Genomic DNA, 24,876 nt, shown 5'->3' on the forward strand with positions numbered 1-24,876 from the left:
TCGGACAGTCAAAATGTCTGAAACTACACCTAAACTATAGTGAGGAGGCATAAATTGAAGAAATAAATGTAAAGAAAATATAGGAAAAATTTAGAGAAAAATAAATCAAAGTTTAAAGGATTTATAAATTGGTACAAAAAATAATAAAAATAACCCGATATGCATTATGAAGGGCATTTTGGTCATTTCAACCCCAGAGGTGAATTTTACTCCAAATGTCAAATTAAAAATTTAGAGAATAAAATAATTAATATAAATTAAAATTTATGAAATAAATTAGGAAAAGAATGAGAAAGAAAAGAAAAGAAAAGAAAAGAAGAGAAAAGAAAAGCTTATGGCATTTAAAAGAATTAAAGTACACAAAAATAAATAAATATAAGACAATAGAGACAAAAGCCACCAACCACAAGCTTCTTCTCCACCTCTTCTCTCTCTCTTTCTCTCCCATGGCCGGCACACACTTTTCCCCCCACCTTTTCACCATTTTTGTCAAGCTTCCAAGCTTGATTTCTCAAGCTTAATCCACAAAAAAACCCATAGCTCACTTCACAAAAAATACTCCCCATACCCTAAGGAAGCTATAGATACCAAAAAGAAGCAAGGAAACTGAAGTTTAATAAGTTATAAAAAAAGGTTAGCGCGCAAAACTCTTAATCTCTTCTTTAAGCACGAAAATCATGCTAAATCAAGTGAAGATTTACATGATATTAAAAAGAAAAATTTGGGAAAGAAACCCTTGAATTTGGCAGCCTAGAGGAATCATGAAAATGATGGATTTTGTTGGTTTTAGTTTAGTTAGGGAAGTTAATTTACAAGGTATTATATGTGGGAATTGATTTCATGGTTATATATGTGAATTTGATGTTTGAAATTAGGGTTGTACACTTGAAAGTGGGGATTTTGTGACATTTTTGAATTTGACCTAATTGTGTTGAGATTGATGATAATAGAAGTGACATGTGTGCTTATTTGGAGTTTGGAGAAGGAGGAGATTAAATTTTGGGACTGTCAAATTTTCTGCAAGTTGGGACTCAATGAGTCCAGTGTGTTTGTTAAACCCTAACTGACAATGTGTGACTCCAATTGGTATGAGGCCAATTGGAGGTGTTTTGGGACATCCAAACCTTCATTTTTTAAGAAGAAACCCTGCTCAAATTCTGTCAAAATCATGACCAATTCTCTGCCCAAACCAGGATGACCAGACACTGCCAACCCAGAAAATGACCAAATGAACAGTACGTGTTCATTTGGTCATAACTCTCTCTATACTGGTCCAAATGACCTAAAATTTCATCAATGAAAAGCTTAGATATAGGGCTACACTTTTCATGAAGATCACTTGACCCAGTTTTGCCTTTAACCAATTCAAATTGTTAGCACAATTTGGGTCACTAAAACTGCCAACCCAGAAAATGACCAAATGAACAGTACGTGTTCATTTGGTCATAACTCTCTCTATACTGGTCCAAATGACCTAAAATTTCATCAATGGAAAGCTTAGACATAGGGATACACTTTTCATGAAGACCACTTGACTCAGTTTTGCTTTTAACCAAATCAAATTGTTAGCACAAGTAGAGTCACTAAAACTGCCAACCCAGAAATTATCCAAAATACTGTTCCTTTGGTATTTTGACCATAACTTGAGTTCTATAACCCCAAATTCAGTGATTCAAAAACTGAGATTCAAGTTTAAACATAGAGGAGCAATTGTTATGAAGGAAGTGTGACTAAATAGACACCCTAACCTAGTCAAATTCCTAGATAAAGATAACACATCAACATGAATCTAAAGAAAGGTTCATGGAAAAATGCTATATATAATAATTAAAATACTCATAAGGATAATTAAATATTAAAAGTGATATGAATATGTAAATTGGGACTAATGTCCTATTAATATGAGATTAATGGTACCAATGAAGAGTACTAGAAAATAGTAACAGTGAATAGTGCTAAATTAATTAAAAATGTTTAATTGCCCATAGTATACCTAGACTTATTTATTTAGTTTGGATAAATTGGTATACCAATTAAGGACTACAGATAGCAATAGTGCCTATCGAGAAAATCATGAACTGACAATATATGTCTGGTATGATTGTTTTACAGGCTATATGCCTACTTACTGGCCATTGTGCCTACTTTATTTCTGGCTTTACAAGCCGGACAATGGTCTCGTGCGGCTATTAGCCTCGTGCACGATGACGATATCTTTGGATAGACATATGGCTGTCTAACTAGTATACACCCGTGCATCCAGCTTTTATAATTTGTTATAGGTTTCTTGGGCACTGATAAAAATTAATTAAGACTTAAAATACAATAAGTAATCATAAAAGATCCTGATAATGTTAATTATTTTCAAAGAGAAATAAAAATATAAAAGACCCAGAAATTATGAGTTGCAGATATTATTTCAAATGTTAAATTATTGTTATTATAAATTATGTACCACTAAGCGTTATGCTTAGCGCGTTGGTTTTCCATCGCGTAGGTACTGGAGATCAGTCCCAGCAACCGCAGCAGCAGCACCAGTAGTGCACTGACAGAGCTCTGACTAGATCTGCCATTGTCCAGAGTCACCTCACCTGTCTTTTATATTTTGGTAGGGCCCATGTATAGACTAGTATTTTGGTTCATTATGTCTAGTCATGATGTAATTCATTTTGGACTTGTAATTAAATTTTGAGATTGAAATGAAAACTTATAATTTATTATCTATAAATTTTCATATGAATGCAATAGATGATACTTCATTTTGATATCTTATAAATAGTTGTGAATGATATGATAAAAGAGAATATGATATGGAAATATGTGAGATGACTATGAATATATTAACAGGTGATAGTGAAACCCGCCAGATGCTAATAAAACAGAGGAGGATCTGTCTGGGTCTCCACAGAAATAAGATATAAAAAAAAAATTCTACACATAAATTACCTGACTTAAATGACATTAAAATTTACAATAGATATGACAAGACAAGATAGGGTGCTCCGGCACCGAATGTGGCACTTCTTGCTTGGCTATACAGTAGACAGGTAAGGAGCATCACATTTAGTGGTATCAGAGTAGAGGTTTAGGCGGTCCTAGACCTAAATAGTTAGAAATAGATAGAGTGCATCACATGCATGGGCCTTTAAATAGAGTCGAGGTGACACTAATGCAGATCTGTTTCTTTGTCTGTTTTATAGGATCGATGGCATCTGATCCTTCAGAGCACAGACCTCCAGGACCGATAGAGGAGGAAGTAGAGAGTCACGCACCTGTTCCTAGTTGGGGGAGAAGTGGTAGTAGTGCAGAGTCATCTCGAGGTACTGTGAGTAGGGCACAGCAGGCCTTCTATGAACAGATGACACAACTGTTCCGTCAGATCACCGGAGCCATTCCCCAGCCACAGCCATAGCCACAGCCACAGCCGCCGCCACCACCACCACCTGTACAGCCACCTCCACCCCCATAGCCGCAACCTGTACACAGATCTCCACTAGAGAGACTGCGAAAGTATGGGGCAGTTGACTTCAGAGGTAAGAGGGATGATGATCCAACCGTAGCAGAGTATTGGCTGGAGAGGACAGAGAGGGTATTGCAACGATTGCTTGCACCCAGGCGGCGGTTGGAGTGTGCTCATCAGCACTCTGAGGAGGATGCATATAGATGGTGGGTGACAGTATCTAGAGTGGTACAGCCTGCACAGATCACTTGAGATTTCTTTCTGGCTGAATTCAGAAAGAAATACATCAGTCATGTGTACTTAGAGGCCAGAAGGAGAGAATTCCTAGCACTGAGACAGAGGCAGCTGACAGTCTCCGAATATGAGCGGGAATTTGTGAGACTTAGTGGATATGCATTGGAGTTGATGTCGACGGAGGTTGATAAATGCAGAAGATTTAAGGACGGACTGAATGACAACATCAGGTTGATAGTGACATCTCACCACTTCACAGATTTCTCTCTATTGATAGCATCAGCCCTTGATGTGGAGAGAGTCAGAAATGAAGAGCAGTCCAAAAAGGATAGGTAATGCAAGAGGGGTTCTGGGTCTGGTCAGTCCGGTTCAGCAGATACGGGTAGTAAGAGGCCCAAGGAGTCTCAGGGTCAGACTCAGGGTCGGGGCAAGAAACAGAAGTCTCGGTTTGCTCCAAGGAGAGGAGGAGGACAATCTGATGCATCAGTGGGTAGTTCACCTGGTGCAGCTACACAGGGATCAGCCCCACCACCTGCTTGCATACATTGTGGTAGACCCCACAGAGGAGAGTGCAGATTGTTGACAAGTGGATGTTTCAGATGTGGGTCTACGGATCACTTCCTGAAGGATTGTCCACAGAGGAACACTAGTGCTCCCACTGCTCCACCTCAGATGGAGAGGTCTGCCCAGCAGCATAGAGGAGTAGGAGACCTGCGAGGCCTGATACAGCTAGCACATCACAGAGGCCTACTGCAGAGACAGTCCAGAGGCAGGAGATTAGGGTAGCACCTCGTGCTTATGCCATGAGAGCTCAAGATGAGCCAGAGCCAGCTGATGTCACTAGAGGTACATTTTCTTTTTATGACCTGCTAGTATGTGCATTGATTGATCCGGGTTCCACACATTCATATGTGTGTATCACACCACCAGTTGATAGAGGGGTACAAGTAGAGGAGCTACAGGAGGACATACAAGTCACAAACCCTTTAGGCCATAGTGTCATGGTGAAAAAGGTCTACAAGGGTTATCCTCTGAAAATACAAGGGTATGAGTTTTTAGCTGACTTGATTGAGCTACCATTCCATGAGTTCGATGTGATATTGGGTATGGACTGGTTATCACATCATCAGGCGATGGTAGATTGTCGGCTAAAGAGGATGTCACTACAGACAGTAGATGGGGATGTGATTACAGATGTGGGTGAAGGAACGGGTTGTCTTTCCACCATCATATCAGCCACAATAGCCAGGAGATTGATAAGAAAGGGTTGTGAGGCTTTCTTAGCACATGTGGTTGATACTAGGAAGACTAGCCCAAGCATGCTGGAGATCCCCACTGTATGTGATTTTTTGGATGTATTTCCGGAAGAGTTGCCGGGTTTACCACCCGATAGAGAAGTGGAGTTTGCTATAGAGGTTATGTCGGGTACTGCACTAATGTCCATTGCTCCATACAGGATGGCACCTACTAAACTGAGAGAGTTGAAAGTTCTATTACAGGAGCTACTAGACAAGGGCTTCATATGCCCTAGTGTGTCACCCTTGGGAGCACTAGTGCTATTTGTGAAGAAGAAGGACGGCACCCTTCGGCTATGTATAGACTACCGGCAGCTGAATAAGGTGACTGTGAAAAACAAATACCCTTTACCTAGGGTAGATGACTTGTTTGATCAGTTGAGGGGAGCTGGAGTATTCTCCAAGATAAATCTTAGATCAGGCTATCACCAGTTGAGAGTGAAGGAGACAGATGTTCCTAAAACTGCTTTCAGGACCCAGTATGGACACTATGAGTTCCTAGTGATGCCATTTGGGCTAACAAATGCACCAGTAGCTTTCATGGACCTAATGAATCGCATCTTTCATCCCTACTTGGATCAGTTTGTTGTGGTCTCTATAGATGATATCTTGGTGTATTTTAAGAACCGGGAAGAGCATGATGAACACCTAAGAGTAGTACTATAGACATTGCGGGAAAAGCAGTTATATGCTAAGTTGTCCAAGTGTGACTTTTGGTTGGATGAGATATCATTCCTTGGACACATTGTGTCAGCAGATGGGATCAGGGTAGATCCAAGGAAGATTGAAGCAATAGTTGAATGGAAGCCTCCCAGAAATGTAACGGAAGTCAGAAGCATTTTGGGGTTAGCTGGATACTACAGGAGATTTGTGAAGGTATTTTCCCTTATAGCATCCCCACTAACTAAGTTACTGCATAAGAATGCAAAGTTTGACTGGAATGATAAATGTCAAACCAGCTTTGAGAAGCTGAAGGCTATGCTTACAGAAGCTCCAGTGTTGACACAGCCAGAGTCAGAGAAAGACTATGTGATCTACAGTGATGCCTCTTACAATGGGCTTGGGTGTGTTCTGATGCAGGAAGGGAAAGTAGTTGCCTATGCTTCTAGACAACTAAGGCTACATGAAAAGAACTACCCAACTCATGATCTGGAATTGGCAACAATAATATTTGCATTGAAGATATGGAGGCATTACCTATATGGTGAGAAGTGTTACATCTACACTGATCACAAGAGTCTAAAGTACTTGCCAACTCAGAAGGAACTCAATCTGAGACAGAGGAGATGGATTGAATTCCTTAAAGACTATGACTGTGTGATCAACTACCATCCTGGGAAGGCAAATGTAATGGCTGACACCCTAAGCAAAAAGTCCATGATGGCTTTAAGAGCATTGAATGCTCGATTGTCTTTAGCATAGGATGGGGTACTTATGGCTGAGTTGCTTGTAAAGCTAAACTTGCTACAGCAAATACAAGAAGCACAGTTAAGGGATGAAAAGTTGCTAACTGTTATGAGCAAAACTCAAGAGGGGAAGAAGACTGATTATGAGTTGAAAGGAGATGGGTGCCTGTACTATAAAGACAGAATTTGTGTACCAAGAGATGAGGAACTGAAGAAGAATATCTTGAAAAAGGTGCACAGTAGCTTCCATACTATACACCCAGGAAGTACCAAGATGTACCAAGACCTGAAAACACATTATTGGTGGTCTGGAATGAAGAAAGAGATTGGCAATTTTGTGACTAGATGTTTAACATGCCAGCAGGTTAAAGCTGAGCATCAGGTTCCATCAGGGTTGTTGCAACCTATATCCATACCAGAGTGGAAATGGGACCGCATCACCATGGATTTTTGTGACTAAGCTACCATTAACACAGAGGAAGCATGATACTATATGGGTAATTGTGGATAGATTGACAAAGTCAGCTCATTTCCTACCAGTTAGAACCGACTACTCATTAGAGAGATTAGCAGAAATTTACATAGATGAGATAGTCCGGCTACATGGAGTGCCAACATCGATCATATCTGACCGAGACTCGAGATTTACTTCGAGGTTTTGGAAGAGGCTACAGGAGTCTTTAGGCACTCGACTACACTTCAGTACGGCTTTTCATCCACAGACGGATGGACTGTCAGAACGGGTGATTCAGGTATTGGAGGATATGTTGAGAAGCTGCATCATTGATTTTGAAGGAAGTTGGGGGAAGTATCTTCCTTTGGTAGAGTTTGCTTACAACAACAGCTACCAAGCCAGCATAAAAATGGCTCCATATGAAGCATTGTATGGGAGGAGATGTAGGACTCCCTTATGCTGGACAGAAACGGGTGAAGAGAAAGTAGTGGGCCCAAATTTAGTGAGACAGACTAAGGAAAAAATGAAACTCATCAGAGACAATTTGAAAGTCACCTTGGATAGACAGAAGTCATATGCCGACCTGAGGGAAAAGGATATAGAGTATGAGGTTGGCGAGAAGGTGTTTCTTAAGGTATCACCTTGGAAGAAAGTGCTGAGATTTGGTAAGAAGGGTAAATTGAGCCCTAGGTTTATTGGTTCATATGATGTCATTGAGCGTGTGGGTCCAGTAGCCTATAGGCTAGCTTTACCACCTGAGCTGGACAAGATCCACAGTGTATTCCATGTGTCAATGCTCAGGAGATATAGATCAGATCCTTCACATGTCATTTCAGCAGAGGAGATAATTCTGCAACCTGATTTGACATATGAAGAAGAACCAGTCAGAATCTTGGCACGAGAAGTGAAAAAACTCAGAAATAAGAGGATCCCACTGGTGAAAGTCTTGTGGAGACACCACAACACGGAAGAAGCAACGTGGGAGAGCGAGGAGACAATGAGGCAGCAGTTCCCTTAGCTCTTCACATTATGTAAATTTCGAGGATGAAAATTTTATTAGAGAGGAAGAATTGTAACGCCCTCACCGTAGGTAGTCCGTACATTTTACTGTTTCGACAACTAATGTCTGTTCGGACAGTCAAAATGTCTGGAACTACACCTAAACTATAATGAGGAGGCATAAATTGAAGAAATAAATGTAAAGAAAATATAGAAAAAATTTAGAGAAAAATAAATCAAAGTTTAAAGGATTTATAAATTGGTACAAAAAATAATAAAAATAACCCGATATGCATTATGAAGGGCATTTTGGTCATTTCACCCCCAGAGATGAATTTTACCCCAAATGTCAAATTAAAAATTTAGAGAATAAAATAATTAACATAAATTAAAATTTATGAAATAAATTAGGAAAAGAATGAGAAAGAAAAGAAAAGAAAAGAAAAGAAGAGAAAAGAAAAGCTTATGGAATTTAAAAGAATTAAAGTACACAAAAATAAATAAATATAAGACAATAGAGACAAAAGCCACCAACCACAAGCTTCTTCTCCACCTCTTCTCTCTCTCTTTCTCTCCCATGGCCGGCACACACTTTTCCCCCCACCTTTTCACCATTTTTGTCAAGCTTCCAAGCTTGATTTCTCAAGCTTAATCCACCCAAAACCCATAGCCCACTTCACAAAAAATACTCCCCATACCCTAAGGAAGCTATAGATACCAAAAAGATGCAAGGAAAGTGAAGTTTAATAAGTTACAAAAAAAGGTTAGTGCGCAAAACTCTTAATCTCTTCTTTAAGCATGAAAATCATGCTAAATCAAGTGAAGATTTACATGATATTAAAAAGAAAAATTTGGGAAAGAAACCCTTGAATTCGGCAGCCTAGAGGAACCATGAAAATGATGGATTTTGTTGGTTTTAGTTTAGTTAGGGAAGTTAATTAACAAGGTATTATATGTGGGAATTGATTTCATGGTTATATATGTGAATTTGATGTTTGAAATTAGGGTTGTACACTTGAAAGTGGGGATTTTGTGACATTTTTGAATTTGACCTAATTGTGTTGAGATTGATGATAATAGAAGTGACATGTGTGCTTATTTGGAGTTTGGAGAAGGAGGAGATTGAATTTTGGGAGTGTCAAATTTTATGCAGGTTGGGACTCAATGAGTCCAGTGTGTTTGTTGAACCTAATTGACAATGTGTGACTCCAATTGGTATGAGGCCAATTGGAGGTGTTTTGGGACATCTAAACCTTCATTTTTCAAGAAGAAATCCTGCCCAAATTCTGTCAAAATCATGACCAATTCTCTGCCCAAACCAGGATGACCAGACACTGCCAACCGAGAAAATGACCAAATGAACAGTACATGTTCATTTGGTCATAACTCTCTCTATACTGGTCCAAATGACCTAAAATTTCATCAATGGAAAGCTTAGATATAGGGCTACACTTTTCATGAAGATCACTTGACCCAGTTTTGCCTTTAACCAATTCAAATTGTTAGCACAAGTTGGGTCACTAAAACTGCCAACCCATAAAATGACCAAATGAACAGTACGTGTTCATTTGGTCATAACTCTCTCTATACTGGTCCAAATGACCTAAAATTTCATTAATGGAAAGCTTAGATATAGGGCTACACTTTTCATGAAGATCACTTGACCCAGTTTTGCCTTTAACCAATTCAAATTATTAGCACAAATTGGGTCACTAAAACTGCTAACCCAGAAAATGACCAAATGAACAGTACGTGTTCATTTGGTCATGACTCTCTCTATACTGATCCAAATGACCTAAAATTTCATCAATGGAAAGCTTAGACATAGGGCTACACTTTTCATGAAGACTACTTGACCCAGTTTTGCCTTTAACCAAATCAAATTGTTAGCACAAGTTGAGTCACTAAAACTGCCAACCCAGAAATTGTCCAAAATACTGTTCCTTTGGTATTTTGACCATAACTTGAGTTTTATAACCCCAAATTCAGTGATTCAAAAACTGAGATTCAAGTTTAAACATAGAGGAGCAATTGTTATGAAGGAAGTGTGACTAAATAGACACCCTAACCTAGTTAGTCAAATTCCTAGATAAATATAACACATCAACATGAACCTAAAGAAAGGTTCATGGGAAAAATGCTATATATGATAATTAAAATACTCATAAGGATAATTAAATATTAAAAGTGATATGAATATGTAAATTGGGACTAATGTCCTATTAATATGAGATTAATGGTACCAATGAAGAGTACTAGAAAATAGTAACAGTGAATAGTACTAAATTAATTAAAAATGTTTAATTGCCCATAGTATACCTAGACTTATTTATTTAGTTTGGATAAATTGGTATACCAATTAGGGACTACAGATAGCAGTACTGCCTACCTAGAAAATCATGAACTGACAATATATGTCTGGTATGATTGTTCTACAGGTTATATGTCTACTTACTAGCCATTGTGCCTACTTTATTTCTGGCTTTACAAGCCTGACAGCGGGTCTCGTGCCCGACAGCTGGCCTCGTGCCTGACAGACGTATACTGGATAGACATATGGCTGTCTAACCAGTATACACCCGTGCATCCAGCTTTTATAATTTGTTATAGGTTTCTTGGGCACTGATAAAAATTAATTAAGACTTAAAATACAATAAGTAATCATAAAAGATCCCGATAATGTTAATTATTTCCAAAGAGTAATAAAAATATAAAAGACCTAGAAATTATGAGTTGCAGATATTATTTCAAATGTTAAATTATTGTTATTATAAATTATGCACCACTAAGCGTTATGCTTAGCGCGTTGGTTTTCCATCGCGTAGGTACTGGAGATCAGTCCCAGCAGCCGCAGCAGCAGCACCAGTAGTGCACTGACAGAGCTCTGACCAGATCTGCCATTGTCCAGAGTCACCTCACCGGTCTTTTGTATTTTGGTAGGGCCCATGTATAGACTAGTATTTTAGTTCATTATGTCTAGTCATGATGTATTTCATTTTGGACTTGTAATTAAACTTTGAGATTGAAATGAAAACTGGTAATTTATTATCTATGAATTTTCATATGAATGCAATAGATGATACTTCATTTTGAGATCTCATAAATAGTTGTGAATGATATGATAAAAGAGAATATGATATGGACATATGTGAGATGACTATGAATATGTTAAAAGGTGATAGTCGAACCCGCCAGATGCTAATAAAACAGAAGAGGATCTGTCCGGTTCTCCACAAAAATAAGATAATAAAAAAAAAATTCTACACATAAATTACCTGACTTAAATGACATTAAAATTTACAATAGACTTGACAAGACAAGATAGGGTGCTCCGGCACCGAATGTGGCACTTCTTGCTCGACTATATAGTAGACGGGTAAGGAGCGTCACAAATTAGGTGATTCTACAACCAAAATGTTCACAAGACAGAGAACAAAAAACTTTATGTTTTGACTAGAACCCAGTTCATAGGGCAAAGTAGGGGAATTGTTTGGATAAGTCAAGAATCTTAAATTTGAAATTCTTGGTCCTTAGCTAATTGGCCTTATGACCTCTGAATGGTTATTAGACCATAACTTCCTCTACATAACTCTAATTGAAGTGATTCAAAATAATCTGGAAACCTAAGACAAATACCTAAAACATTGTTTTATGGACTAGGGTCAAATTATGAGCTTAAGATGCCCGGATATAGAATGTAAATTTAAGGTACAAATCTAGAAAATCTAGAATTTTAGGATATGTTACTTGGAACAGTGTTTAGTAATTTAGCCATAACTTAAGATCCAGAACTCCAAATTGAGTGATTTAAATTGGAAAATAAAACTAAGACATAGAGGAACAATTTTCACGAGGAACACTTTACCTAATTATGATTGGAACTAGGTTAAAATGGGATTATAAAGTCAGGGTTAGAACTGTCCTGGACCCAGAATACATTGAAATTTCAATGTCTACTTAGGGATGCATTAAGCATTTATTTAATCAACTATTGGAGATAATTAGAATGAGTATTAAGGTTTAGTAATTGTGTAATTTTAGTAGGAAAATGAGCCTCCCAAGGAAGGGAAGGATTAAGTCAAGAAAAGAGAAGTCAAATAAGGTTTGTGCACAATTAACATTTTTCTTTATTTTTAAGTTGTAATTGGTTTGAATGAATTTTATATGCATGAGTTATTATTTTTCCTTGTAATTGAGAACTTAAATTGTTGAATTGATTTTGTATGATTTAAATATGGTTTCTTCTATGCATATAAGAATTTATTGCATTGTTTTGAGGATTGTAAATTATGAACTTGATGTGTTGCCAATCGTGTGCATGAATTTATAATAATTAATTATGTTTATTGATTTGTAAATGTGTTTTGTGAATAGAAATTGTTTTAAACATGTTTTGAAATCATAGTTGACATGGTAATGTGCTTTGTGTTTCTCATTAGCTTGTCTGGTGAGATATCTCCTCCACTTATTGGGATTGAGTTCTTCCCTCTCTAGCTTACCAGTTGAGGTAGAGTTCGGATGAGTACTCATATATACTAGCAAGTCTTTGGTGCCTTCCTTTAGCTTTAGTTATTGGAGGGGAGTTTGCTTTGCTTTGCCATGGTGTACAACACGACAATTATCAAAAATTTTGTGTTATGGGTCCAACTGTGTGAAATGTTGGCAACACCTTTAAACTGTGATTATTTGATAAATGTTTTGTCAATGGTTGTAACTTATTATGATGATTTCAAGGAAATAGGATGATTTAAATAAATTGTGATTAAAAATAAATGATTTGTTTTGATTGATAAATATTGGATTAAAATAAATGATTTGTTTTGATTGATAAATATTGGATTACTTTTGTGGATCATAGAAATGTGATTTGATATGTTTTGATAAATTACGCTTTACATTAAATTTTAAATTATTAGTTGTGCACCACTAAGTTTATCATTCAATGATAGCTTTATATGTTGTCGCAGGTAAAAGAAAGGATAGAGCAGCTGAGTGAGATTCTTGAAGCTGCAACTTAACGTTGTGTCAGGATTATCATCGGGTATATCATAAGTATACCATTGTACATTAGATTTTGATATAATCATGTAACTATTTGTATATAATTACATTCAAGCAGTCGTACAAAAAAATTTGTAATAAAATTTTGGGATTGTAATTATTGTAATAGTATTTTAAGACTTTATTTACATGTAAATTTTTGTAATATTAATTTTATTACTTCAATGAATGCAGATATTTAAGTTTCTTTGTGAATCCTGTAAATGAGGAGCAATTTTCTTGGTGATGAAATTTGTTGAGAATGAAATGAAATGTTTTGAGTTGATTGAGTTTCACTTGGGTATTATATATTTTTGTAACTTGTTTTTCAATAGGTTTGAAGAACTATTTTATTACATTTATAGCCATAACCACGCGGATTTTTCGTAAAAATTTTAAAAATATTTAATTACTTCTAAATAAATTTTATGACATGCACTTGACTTGAAAACACTTAAATTAAATTTTTATCACCATGCAAAATTCTAAAGTGAAATTGTTTTGCCAAAATCCCTTGTAGTATATTTAATAGATTATTGGTAAGTGAAGTTCAGTAATTTATTAGGTATACTATGAGATCATGCCACATCTTACGGAGGCGCAAGGTGTGACAAGAGAAGTTGAGTTCTAACTCCCTCACAATTCTTGAAATGTCGAAAATGACAAAGTTTTGTACGTCTATAAGAAAATCCTTTGGTTTTGAGCAAGCTAATGAAAATTTCCGAATATCCTTTTTTGGATAGCTTGCAAGTAACCGCCTGATGAAGTAAAGAAAGAACTCCTTTGAATTCTTTGGTTCTCATTAGTTTCTTTAAGATTTACAAAGGATTTCTCATGGAACTCTAACTTTGTGGTCTGACGCCAAATGTCGTGCCACTGCTTGGACAGGATGCTTGTTCTTGCTGCTTCTTTGAGAGGCAAATAACTAACAATAAGGACGAGAAGATGGCTTGAGAGCATTGAGAACATGTCTTGGTTATTGTTGTTCATGGTTTTGAAGGATCTTTTGGATGGTGAAAAAGATGCAGTAGGTTTTTTCATATTGGTATATGTGAACCAGCCAGTAGTGACAATTTATATATATTTTGGAATTTATGATTAACAAAAAGGCGTGTCATTTTCGTATAAAAAAATGAAAAAGAAAACAATTATTTATTTTCCTTTATTGCAATATTTATTTATTTATTTGTTTATTAGGAAAAACAATTAATTATTCATTGTATAAAATGAACATAAATAATACAACCAAGAATTAACTGTTATATGACTATTGTATTTCGAGGGAATTTCTATCGTCTTCTTTAAGGAAAATATTTGACTATTAATGCATTACCATAAACAAAATAAAGAAAGAAAAGATGTCCACCAACTCTGTATGTGCAATGTATAGATTTTGATTATTGATTATGATTTGACCAATATAAAATCTACCATAATAAATTGATATAACAAAACCATTACACATACAACTTTTCTACTGTAAAATTTCTCCCATTGATAGCTTGTTGGGTTTGTCATTTTCTTTTTCTGATAATTTTCCTTTTCCTTTCCAAAAAAATAAGTTAATACGTTATGCACACTATATTTTGTCTGGGCCAATAAAATATTTTTTTAGACACTATATGTTATTTGGCTCTATAAAAACTTTTAAATAATAATAAATAAAATTTCATTAATTAAAAAAAACATAAAAATATAATTTTATAGATTGGGTTGTTGTTTTCATTATTACTTTAATTCTAATTTAATTTTCAATTTTATTTTGATTTTACTTTTAATTCCCTAGCTCATTTAAGTTTTTTAATTAAATTCCACTTTTATTTTAATTCTAATTTGTAATTTGATTTTAATTTTGAACATCAATTTTATAAAAATTTCATTTCATTCTTTAGATTTAAAATTTAATTATTAAAAAAATAAAGAAAAAAAGTAAAATTGTTTTAATTAATTCTCGTCCTTTATTTTCTTTTTAATTATATTTCTTAGCCGTTAGATTTAAGAGAATTAAAAAAAATAATTTTTTAATGTTAACCTTTAATTTTCTTAAGATTTAATTTTCACCCCTAGATTAAAAATTAGTTAAAGTATTTTTCGCCTATTAATCTTGACCCTTAATTTTTGTAAGAATTAATTTAGACCTTAGGATTACAAGTGAAAATGACAAAATGGTACAAAATGATTTTAGCCATCTATTTTTTTAGGATTTAATTTTCCACCCTTGAATTAGGAGTTGGTTAAAGTAATTTTTGTACAATTTAATCTAGGCCTTTTATTTGTGTAAGAATAAATCTAGACCCTAAAATCAAAAGTAATAAAACAAAATAGTCCCAAATTAATCCTAACCATTAAATATTTAGAGAATTAATTATAGAACATTCGATGCAGAGTTTGTTAAAGAGGAAAAGACAAATTTAGTACTCTTCAATCTTGACCCTTGATCTCTTTTGTAAGCATAATTTCCCCACCATTAGATTAAAATTAGTTAAAGATATAAAAACAAATAATGTACATTTTAATCTAAGTCCTTACTTTTTGTAAGGATAAATCTAGACCATTATATTAAAAAGAAATAAGAACAAAATTAGTATTACTCAATCTTAGCCTTTAATTTCTTTCTCTTTAATTTTTGGTCTTTAGATTGAAAAAATAATAAAAAAATAAATAAATAAGAAAAATAAAAATAAAATTTAAACCTTTTAATCCCAACCCTCCATTTTCTCTCCTTCAATCCACACTCTTTATTTTAGGGTTTTAAACCCTCTACAAATACCTAATTGGTGTTACAAAAGGGTAGAGTTTTAGACAAAGTGGCCCTCTTGAGCATATATATATGGGTATATATATGTGTGTGTATATATATATATACACACACACATATAAATAGAATCCAAAAAATGTTTCAGGGATTGTCGTTCGGCCCTCTCCCTTCCCTTTGCCAACCTCTGCCTAACGCTGCTTAACGCCACTCTTATACGCTGTCCTTGATCAAAATCAGTTTCCACTTTGGAATGAAGTCTTCCATCAAAATCAATTTCCTTTTGATTTCTCCCCACAAAATCAACATACCCACAAATAATTATCTCTAAAATTATCATTTTGTGATGATAAATTTTCACCCATAAAAACTAATATGCATTCAATAATTATTTTAAAAATGAGTATTATATTATTAGAATCAAATTTAAAATAATTCAAAAATTATTTTCAAACTATTCTAAATAAAAGCCAATTATTTTTAGGCTATCAAAGTGAGGGTTGGTTTTGTACATACAAAGTTTAGGTCATGTATAAAATTATATGTAAGTGGTTTTCTATTGGTTGGTAATAAGAATTTTTTGCTATTAAATAAATGAAGTAATGAGTAATATGAATGTAATTGAATAAGATATGCCCAAAAAAATAAAAAAAGTCATTAGGGATTGAGAGACTAAGAATTATGAAAAATGATTTTGTATAATGCTTTCTAAACATGATGAGGGTTACCATAGGTAGAGAAGAATACGTAAAAGAGGACACTGCACACAGTCAAATCTTTAACAGCATACAACTCTAGTAGGAAATTATGAACAAGTGAACCAATTACTTCATCAAAATTAGGCTCCATGCCAAAGTCAATATCAACCTCTAACATATCAGATTGATTACTCAAGTGAAAATGATTAACATCGCCTTCAAGAGCCTTAACTTTGGTCCCTCAATCCATAAAAAATCATTAATAAAATTACACTTATCAAAAACAAAATTCTTTAGGCTTGAGTTTTCGTATACAAATCTTGAAGTGAACTTTCTTTAAATTAAAACTCTCTAACAGAGGGAATCTCAATAACAAGGCCTTGAATGAAACTACATTTATTTCTAGCCACCCCAAAGAAACCCTTTTCAAGATCGAAAAATTGTTGAACTTAGATGTATCAAAATTGCATGAGAATAATTTCAATGACTCAAGACCCACATGTTGATAAACCTAGGAAGGCAATTCAACTATTGCTGGATGATTATCAAGATCGTCAACTTCTTTCCAGGTATGATCAAAGAAGTCGAGTTCTAACTCTCTCACATTTCTTGAAATGGAGAAAATGACAAAGTTTTGTATGTCTATAAGGAAATCCTCTGGTTTTGAACAAGCTAATGAAAATTTCTGAATATCCTTTTTTGGATAGCTTGCAAGTAACCGCCTGATGAAGTAAAAGAAAGAACTCCTTTGAATTTGTAACACCCTAGGCAAATCCCACATCAGCAAAACACGGAAGAGATGCTGGGTTTATAAGTTGGCGGTTTGTAACCCCTAATGACGCGTTTTAAAACCGTGAGGGCTTCGGCCCAGAGCGGACAATATCATTAGTGGGCCGAGCCATTACATTTGTGGTAACTATCAACTTATGAACCCAGCATCTCTCCCGTGTTTTGTCGATGTGGGATTTGCCTAGGGTGTTACAGAATTCTTTGGTTCTCATTAGTTTCTTTAAGATCTACAAAGGATTTCTCATGGAACTCTGACTTTGTGGTCTGATGCCAAATGTAGCGCCACTGCTTGGACAGGATGCTTGTTCTTGCTGCTTCTTTTAGAGGCAAATAACTAACAATAAGGACGAGAAGATGGCTTGAGAGCATTAAGAACATGTCTGGGTTATTGTTGTTCATGGTTTTAAAGGATCTTTTGGATGGTAAAGAAGATGCAGTAGGTTTTTTTATATTAGTATATGTGAACCAGCCAGTAGTGGCAATTTATATATATTTTGGAATTGATGATTAACAAAAAGGCGTGTCATTTTCATATAAAACAATGAAAAAGAAAACAATTATTTATTTTCCTTTATTGCTGTTAGCATAATTATAGCAATTAGTATAATTATAGCAATTAGCATAATTACAGTAATTAATATGATTATAGGAGATTTATAGCATAATTATAGCAATTATTATTTTTTTACAAGAACATTCTTCAGTAGGTTATAATTCTGTATGAAATGAAAGATAATAGAGATGTTCAGAATCTCAATTCATACATAATAGAGATGATACTAATCTCTGTTCTTAGATGGTTCCATGTGTAATGACAATCAATCAATGTTGCTAAAATTATATTTAGTTACTGTGTGCAAAGTACTTAAAACTATGGACATGTAAAGTTGAGTATGTCGTCAACAAAAGCAAGAGTCTCAAGTTCAATGTTGGGAAGATCCATCACCCCATCCATGGTTGGAAGATCCATCATCCCATCCATGGTTGGAAGATCCACCACCTCTTCACTGCTTTTAGCCATAAAAAATTCTTGTGTATCAGGAAACTGCTCAAAATCATTCGTAAATTGTGAGTAGAAATCACCACCAAGCAACTGTTGACTACATGGAGATAGCACTGGCTCCTTCCAAAGATCAGGAATAGATAGACCTTCAAAACCATTTTCCACCAAGCTTCCCACATTGCATTCTTTCACTGTCTTGTCTTCACTGCTTTCTTTTTTAATTGAACTTTCAACTCCACCACCTTGTGATGCTGCAGTGGAGACATCAAGCACAGAAGAGGGTGAAGGGTAAGAAACTAAATCATTGGATTGTTCTGAGACTACTTTTGAAGCATTCACAGAACTGTTATGTTCCTGTACTTCCATCATGCTCTTAAACTCTTCCTCCTTTTTCTTGTAAGCAGCAGCAACTTCCTCTTCTGTATCATAAGTACCAAGCCATATACGAATCTTTCGATATGGATCTCGAATCTCAGCTATATACTTCCCCCATGGCCTTCTTCGGACGCCCTTGTAAATAGAAGACGCCACTCTAGCTTTCTTTTTGTCACCAGGCCCATTGCTATTTCTGATTTCTGCCTCCATTGCTAATGCGTTGTGAAGAATTTTCAGAACTTGACTCATATGGCAGTGTTGAGAAAGTAATCTCTCTCACAAACTGCTTACCTCTGATCAAGCGGTGACTCCTGTCAATGAATCCAGGATCTTCATCGCTTGAAGAGTCAGTGGCCTCAGGATCATGCCATGTTATTCTAACTTTTCTTAAACTAGGCTTCAGGCCTGGTTTCTTCCTCATCTCTTTTTCAAAACTCAAAATTTCATCCAAAATTGGACTCCTGTAATCATATTAATTACTGTAATTATGCTAATTGCTATAATTATACTAATTGCTATAATTATGCTAACAATTGCAATATTTATTTATTTATTTATTAAGAAAAACAATTAATTATTAATTGTATAAAATGAACATAAATAATACAACCAAGAACTAACTGTTATATGACTAATGTATTTCGAGGGAATTTCTATCGTCTTCATTAAGGAAAATATTTGACTATTAATGCACTACCATAAACAAAATAGAGAAAGAAAAGATGGCCACCAACTCTGTATGTGCAACGTATAGATTTTGACTATTGATTATGATTGGACCAATATAAAATCTAGCATAATAAATTGCTATAACAAAACCATTACACACACAACTTTTCTACTGTAAAATTTCTCCCATTGATAGCTTGTTGGATTTGTCATTTTCTTTTTCTGATAATTTTCCTTTCCTTTCCAAAAAAATAAGTTAATACGTTATACACACTATATTTTTCCGGGCCAATAAAATCTTTTTTTAGAAACTATATGTTATTTGGCCCCATAAAAACTTTTAAATAATAATAATAAATAAAATTTAATTAATTGGAAAAAACATAAAAATACAATTTTAACGATTGGGATGTTATATTCATTATTACTTTAATTCTACTTTAATTTTCAATTTTATTTTGATTTTACTTTTAATTCGCCAGCTTATTTAAGTTTTTTAATTAAATTCCACTTTTATTTTAATTCTAATTTGTAATTTGATTTTAATTTTGACCATCAATTTTATAAAAATTTAATTTCATTCTTTAGATTTAAAATTTAATTATTAAAAAAATAAAGAAAAAGAGTAAAATTGTTTTAATTAATTCTTATCCTTTATTTTTTTTTAATTTTATTTCTTAGCCGTTAGATTTAAGAGAATAAAAAAAATTAATTTTTTAATCTTGACCTTTAATTTTCTTAGGATTTAATTTTCACCACTAGATTAAAAATTAGTTAAAGTATTTTTCGCCTATTAATCTTGACCCTTAATTTTTGTAAGAATTAATTTAGACTTTAGGATTATAAGTGAAAATTACAAAATGGTACAAAATGATTTTAGCCATCTATTTTCTTAGGATTTAATTTTCCACCCTTGAATTAGGAGTTGGTTAAAGTAATTTTTGTACATTTTAATCTAGGCCTTTTATTTGTATAAGAACAAATCTAGACCCTAAAATCAAAAGTAATAAAACAAAATAGTCCCAAATTAATCCTAGCCATTAAATATTTAGAGAATTAACTATAGACCATTAGATGCAGAGTTTGTTAAAGAGGAAAAGACAAATTTAGTACTCTTCAATCTTGACCCTTGATCTCTTTTGTAAGGATAATTTCCCCACCATTAGATTAAAATTAATTAAAGAGATAAAAACAAATAATGTACACTTTAATCTTTGTCCTTACTTTTTTTAAGGATAAATCTAGACCACTACATTAAAAAGAAATAAGAACAAAATTAGTATTACTCAATCTTAGCCTTTAATTTTTTTTTTTCTTTAATTTTTGGTCTTTAGATTGAAAAAATAATAAATAAATAAATAAGAAAAATAAAAATAAAATTTAAACCATTTAATCCCAACCCTCCATTTTCTCTCCTTAAATCCACACTTTTTATTTTAGGGTTTTAAACCTTATACAAATACCTAATTGGTTTTACAAAAGGGTAGAGTTTTAGACAAAGTGGCACTCTTGAGCATATATATATATGGGTATATATATGTGTGTATATATATATATACACACACACATATGAAGGGAATCCAAAAAATGTTTCAGGGATTATCGTTTAGCCCTCTTCCTTCCCTTTGCCAACCTCTGCCTTACGCTGCTTAACGCCACTCTTATACACTGTCCTTGATCAAAATTAGTTTCCACTTTGGAATGAAGTCTTCAGTCAAAATCAATTTCCTTTTGATTTCTCCCCACAAAATTAACATCCCCACAAATAATTATCGTTAAAATTATCATTTTGTGATGATAAATTTTCACCCAAAAAAATTAATGTGCATTAAATAATTATTTTAAGATTAGGTCATGTATAAAAATATATGTAAGTGGTTTTCCATTGGTTGGTAATAAGAATTTTGTGCTATTAAATAAATGAAATAATGAGTAATATGAATGTAATTGAATAAGATATGCCCAAAAAAAATAATGAAAATCATTAGGGATTGAGAGACTAAGAATTATGAAAAATGATTTTGTACAATGCTTTCTAAACATGATAAGGGTTACTATAGGTAGAGAGAATACATAAAAGAGGATACTGCACACAGTCAAATCTTTAACAGCATACAACTCTAGTAGGAAATTACTAACAAGTGAACTAATTACTTCATCAAAATTAGGCTCCATGCCAAAGTCAATATCAACCTCTAACATATCAGATTGATTACTCAAGTGAAAATGACTAAGGTCGCCTTCAAGAGCCTTAACTTTGGTCCCTTAATCCATAAAAAGTCATTAATAAAATTACACTTATCAAAAACCAAATTCTTTAGGCTTGAGTTTTGGTATACAAATCTCGAAGTGATGCAACCTTCTTCAAATTAAAACTCTCTAGTAGAGGGAATTTCAATAAAAAATCCTTGAATGAAACTATATTTATTTCTAGCCATCCCAAAGAAACCCTTTTCAAGATCGAAAAATTGTTGAACCTAGACGCATCAAAATTGCATGAGAATAATTTCAATGACTCAAGACCCACATGTTGATAAACCTGGGAAGGCAATTCAACTGTTGCTAGATGATTCTCAAGATCGCCAACTTCTTTCTAGGTAGGATCAGAGAAGTCGAGTTCTAACTCTGTAACACCCTAGGCAAATCCCACATCGACAAAACACGGGAGAGATGCTGGGTTTATAAGTTGGTGGTTTGTAACCCCTAATGACGCGTTTTAAAACCGTGAGAGCTTCGGCTCAGAGCGGACAATTTCACTAGTGGGCCGAGCCATTACATTTGTGGTATCAGAGCCGCTCCGCGTGCAACCTTGAATGATGGTGGGGCAAACCTCGTGAGGCCCGAGTCCCATAAGGGGGTGGATTGTAACACCCTAGGCAAATCCCACATCGACAAAACACGGGAGAGATGCTGGGTTTATAAGTTGGTGGTTTGTAACCCCTAATGACGCGTTTTAAAACCGTGAGAGCTTCGGCTCAGAGCGGACAATTTCACTAGTGGGCCGAGCCATTACATTTGGCAAATGTAATGGCTCGGCCCACTTATGAACCCAGCATCTCTCCCGTGTTTTGTCGATGTGGGATTTGCCTAGGGTGTTACAAACTCCCTCGCATTTCTTGAAATGGCAAAAATGACAAAGTTTTTTATGTCTATAAGGAAATCCTCTGTTAAGTTTTTAACAAACTAATGAAAATTTATGAATATCCTTTTTTGGATAGCTTGCAAGTAACCGCCTGATGAAGTCAAAGAAAGAACTCTTTTGAATTCTTTGGTTCTCATTAGTTTCTTTACGATTTACAAAGGATTTCTAAGGAACTCTAACTTTGTATTCTGACGCCAAATGTCGCGCCACTGCTTAGACAGGATGCTTGTTCTTGTTACTTTTTTGAGAGGCAAATAACTAATAATAAGGATGAGAATATGGCTTGAGAGCATTGAGAACATGTCTTGGTTATTGTTGTTCATGATTTTGAAGGATCTTTTGGGTGGTGAAGAAGGTGCAGTAGGTTTTTTCATATTGTTATATGTGAACCAGCCAGTAGTGGCAATTTACATATATTTTGGAATTGATGATTAACAAAAAGGTATGTCATTTTTTGTATAAAAAAATGAAAAAGAAAACAATTATTTGTTTTCCTTTATTGCAATATTTATTTATTTATTTAGTAGGAAAAACAATTAATTATTAATTGTATAACATGAACATAAATAATACAATCAAGAACTAATTGTTATATGACTAATGTATTTCGAGGGAATTTCTATTGTCTTCATTAAGGAAAATATTTGACTACTAATGCATTACCATAAACAAAATAGAGAAAGAAAAGATAGCCACCAACTTTGTATGTACAACGTATAGATTTTGACTATTGATTATTATTGTACCAATATAAAATCTATCATAATAAATTGTTATAACAAAACCACTACAAATATAACTTTTCTACTCTAAAATTTCTCCCATTGATAGCTTGTGGGGTTTGTCATTTTCTTTTTCTGATAATTTTTCTCTTCCTTTCGAAAAAAATAAGTTAATACGTTGTAGACACTATATTTTGTCCGGGCCAATAAAATCTTTTTTTTTGACACTATACGTTGTTTGGCACTATAAAAATTTTTAAAAAATAATAATAATAAATAAAATTTAAGTAATTAAAAAAACATAAAAATACAATTTTATCGATTGGATTATTGTTTTCACTATTACTTTAATTCTAAACAAAAGCCAATTATTTTTAGGCTATCAAAGTAGGGTTGGTTTTGTACATACAGAGATTAGGTCATGTATAAAAATATATGTATGTGGTTTTCTATTGATTGGCAATAAGAATTGTTTGCTATTAAATAAGTGAAGTAATGAGTAATATGAATGTAATTGAATAAAATATGCCCAACAAAGTAATGAAAGTCATTAGGGATTGAGAGATTAAGAATTATGAAAAATCATTTTGTATAATGCTTTCTCAACATGATGAGGGTTACTATAGGTAGAGAAGAACACCTAAAAAAGGACACTGCACATAGTCAAAACTTTAACAGCATACAACTCTAGTAGGAAATTATGAACAAGTGAACCAATTACTTCTTCAAAATTAAGCTCCTTGCCAAAGTCAATATCAACCTCTAACATATTAGATTGATTACTCAAGTGAAAATGACTAACGTCGCTCAACAACTTCAAAAACCTTAACTTTGGTCCCTCAATCCTTAAAAAATCATTAATAAAATTACACTTATCAAGAACAAAATTCTTTAGGCTCGAGTTTTGGTATACAAATCTCGAAGTGATGCAACCTTCTTTAAATTAAAACTCTCTAGTGGAGCGAATCTCAATAACAAGGCCTTGAATAAAACTATATTTATTTCTAGCCACCCCAAATAAACACTTTTCAAGATCGAAAAATTGTTGAACCTAGACGCATCAAAATTGCATGAGAATAATTTCAATGACTCAAGACCCACATGTTGATAAACTTGGGAAGGCAATTCAACTATTGCTGGATGATTCTCAAGATCGTCAACTTCTTTCCTGGTAGGATCAGAGAAGTCGAGTTCTAACTCCCTCGCATTTCTTGAAATGGCAAAAATGACAAAGTTTTGTATGTCTATAAGGAAATCCTCTGGTTTTGAACAAGCTAATGAAAATTTCTGAATATCCTTTTTCGGATTTCTTGCAAGTAACCGCCTGATGAAGTCAAAAAAAGAACTCCTTTGAATTCTTTGGTTCTCATTAGTTTCTTTACGATTACAAAGGAGTTCTCCTGGAACTCTAACTTTGTATTCTGACGCCAAATATCGCGCCACTGCTTAGACAGGATACTTGTTCTTGCTGCTTCTTTGAAAGGCAAATAACTAACAATAAGGACGAGAAGATGGCTTGAGAGCATTGAGAACAAGTCTTGCTTATTGTTGTTCATGGTTTTAAAGGATCTTTTGGGTGGTGAAGAAGATGCAGTAGGTTTTTTCATATTGGTATATGTGAACCCGCAAGTAGTGGCAATTTATATATATTTTGGAATTGATGATTAACAAAAAGGCGTCTCATTTTTGTATAAAAAAATGTAAAAGAAAACAATTATTTATTTTCCTTTATTGCAATATTTATTTATTTATTTAGTAGGAAAAACAATTAATTTTAATTGTATAAAATGAACATAAATAATACAACTAAGAACTAACTGTTATATGACTAATGT

The 24,876-nt window shown here is 34.0% G+C and overlaps 2 protein-coding genes across 2 annotated transcripts; both read right to left on the reverse strand.

Moving 5' to 3' along the window:
• Nucleotides 1–18,001: 18,001 nt before the first annotated feature.
• LOC110670829 (ethylene-responsive transcription factor CRF4-like) lies at nucleotides 18,002–18,929 on the reverse strand. Its single transcript, XM_058146235.1, has 2 exons — nucleotides 18,800–18,929; nucleotides 18,002–18,720 (listed from the first exon to the last, which is right to left on the reverse strand). The coding sequence occupies exons 1-2, from the start codon at nucleotides 18,927–18,929 to the stop codon at nucleotides 18,002–18,004; spliced, it is 849 nt and encodes a 282-aa protein (XP_058002218.1).
• Nucleotides 18,930–23,681: 4,752 nt separating this feature from the next.
• Nucleotides 23,682–24,648, reverse strand: LOC110670828 (putative F-box protein At3g29830). Its single transcript, XM_021833106.2, has 3 exons — nucleotides 24,455–24,648; nucleotides 24,093–24,365; nucleotides 23,682–23,886 (listed from the first exon to the last, which is right to left on the reverse strand). Exons 1-3 carry the CDS (start codon nucleotides 24,646–24,648, stop codon nucleotides 23,682–23,684), a joined length of 672 nt encoding a protein of 223 aa, XP_021688798.2.
• Between the last annotated feature and the right edge of the window lie 228 nt (nucleotides 24,649–24,876).

This window comes from Hevea brasiliensis, chromosome 4, assembly GCF_030052815.1.
Source record: "Hevea brasiliensis isolate MT/VB/25A 57/8 chromosome 4, ASM3005281v1, whole genome shotgun sequence".
NCBI lineage: Eukaryota > Viridiplantae > Streptophyta > Magnoliopsida > Malpighiales > Euphorbiaceae > Hevea > Hevea brasiliensis.

Excerpts from the sequence above, each read along its gene's own strand:
- LOC110670829 (XM_058146235.1), bottom strand. The coding sequence starts at position 18,929 with ATGAGGAAGAAACCAGGCCTGAAGCCTAGTTTAAGAAAAGTTAGAATA. Across the intron at positions 18,721-18,799 it reads GAGTCACCGCTTGATCAGAG|CAATGGAGGCAGAAATCAGA; the intron begins GTAAGCAGTTTG and ends ACAACGCATTAG.
- LOC110670828 (XM_021833106.2), bottom strand. The coding sequence starts at position 24,648 with ATGAAAAAACCTACTGCATCTTCTTCACCACCCAAAAGATCCTTTAAA. Across the intron at positions 24,366-24,454 it reads ATTTGGCGTCAGAATACAAA|GCGGTTACTTGCAAGAAATC; the intron begins GTTAGAGTTCCA and ends TGACTTCATCAG. Across the intron at positions 23,887-24,092 it reads TGCAATTTTGATGCGTCTAG|GATTGAGGGACCAAAGTTAA; the intron begins GTTCAACAATTT and ends TGATTTTTTAAG.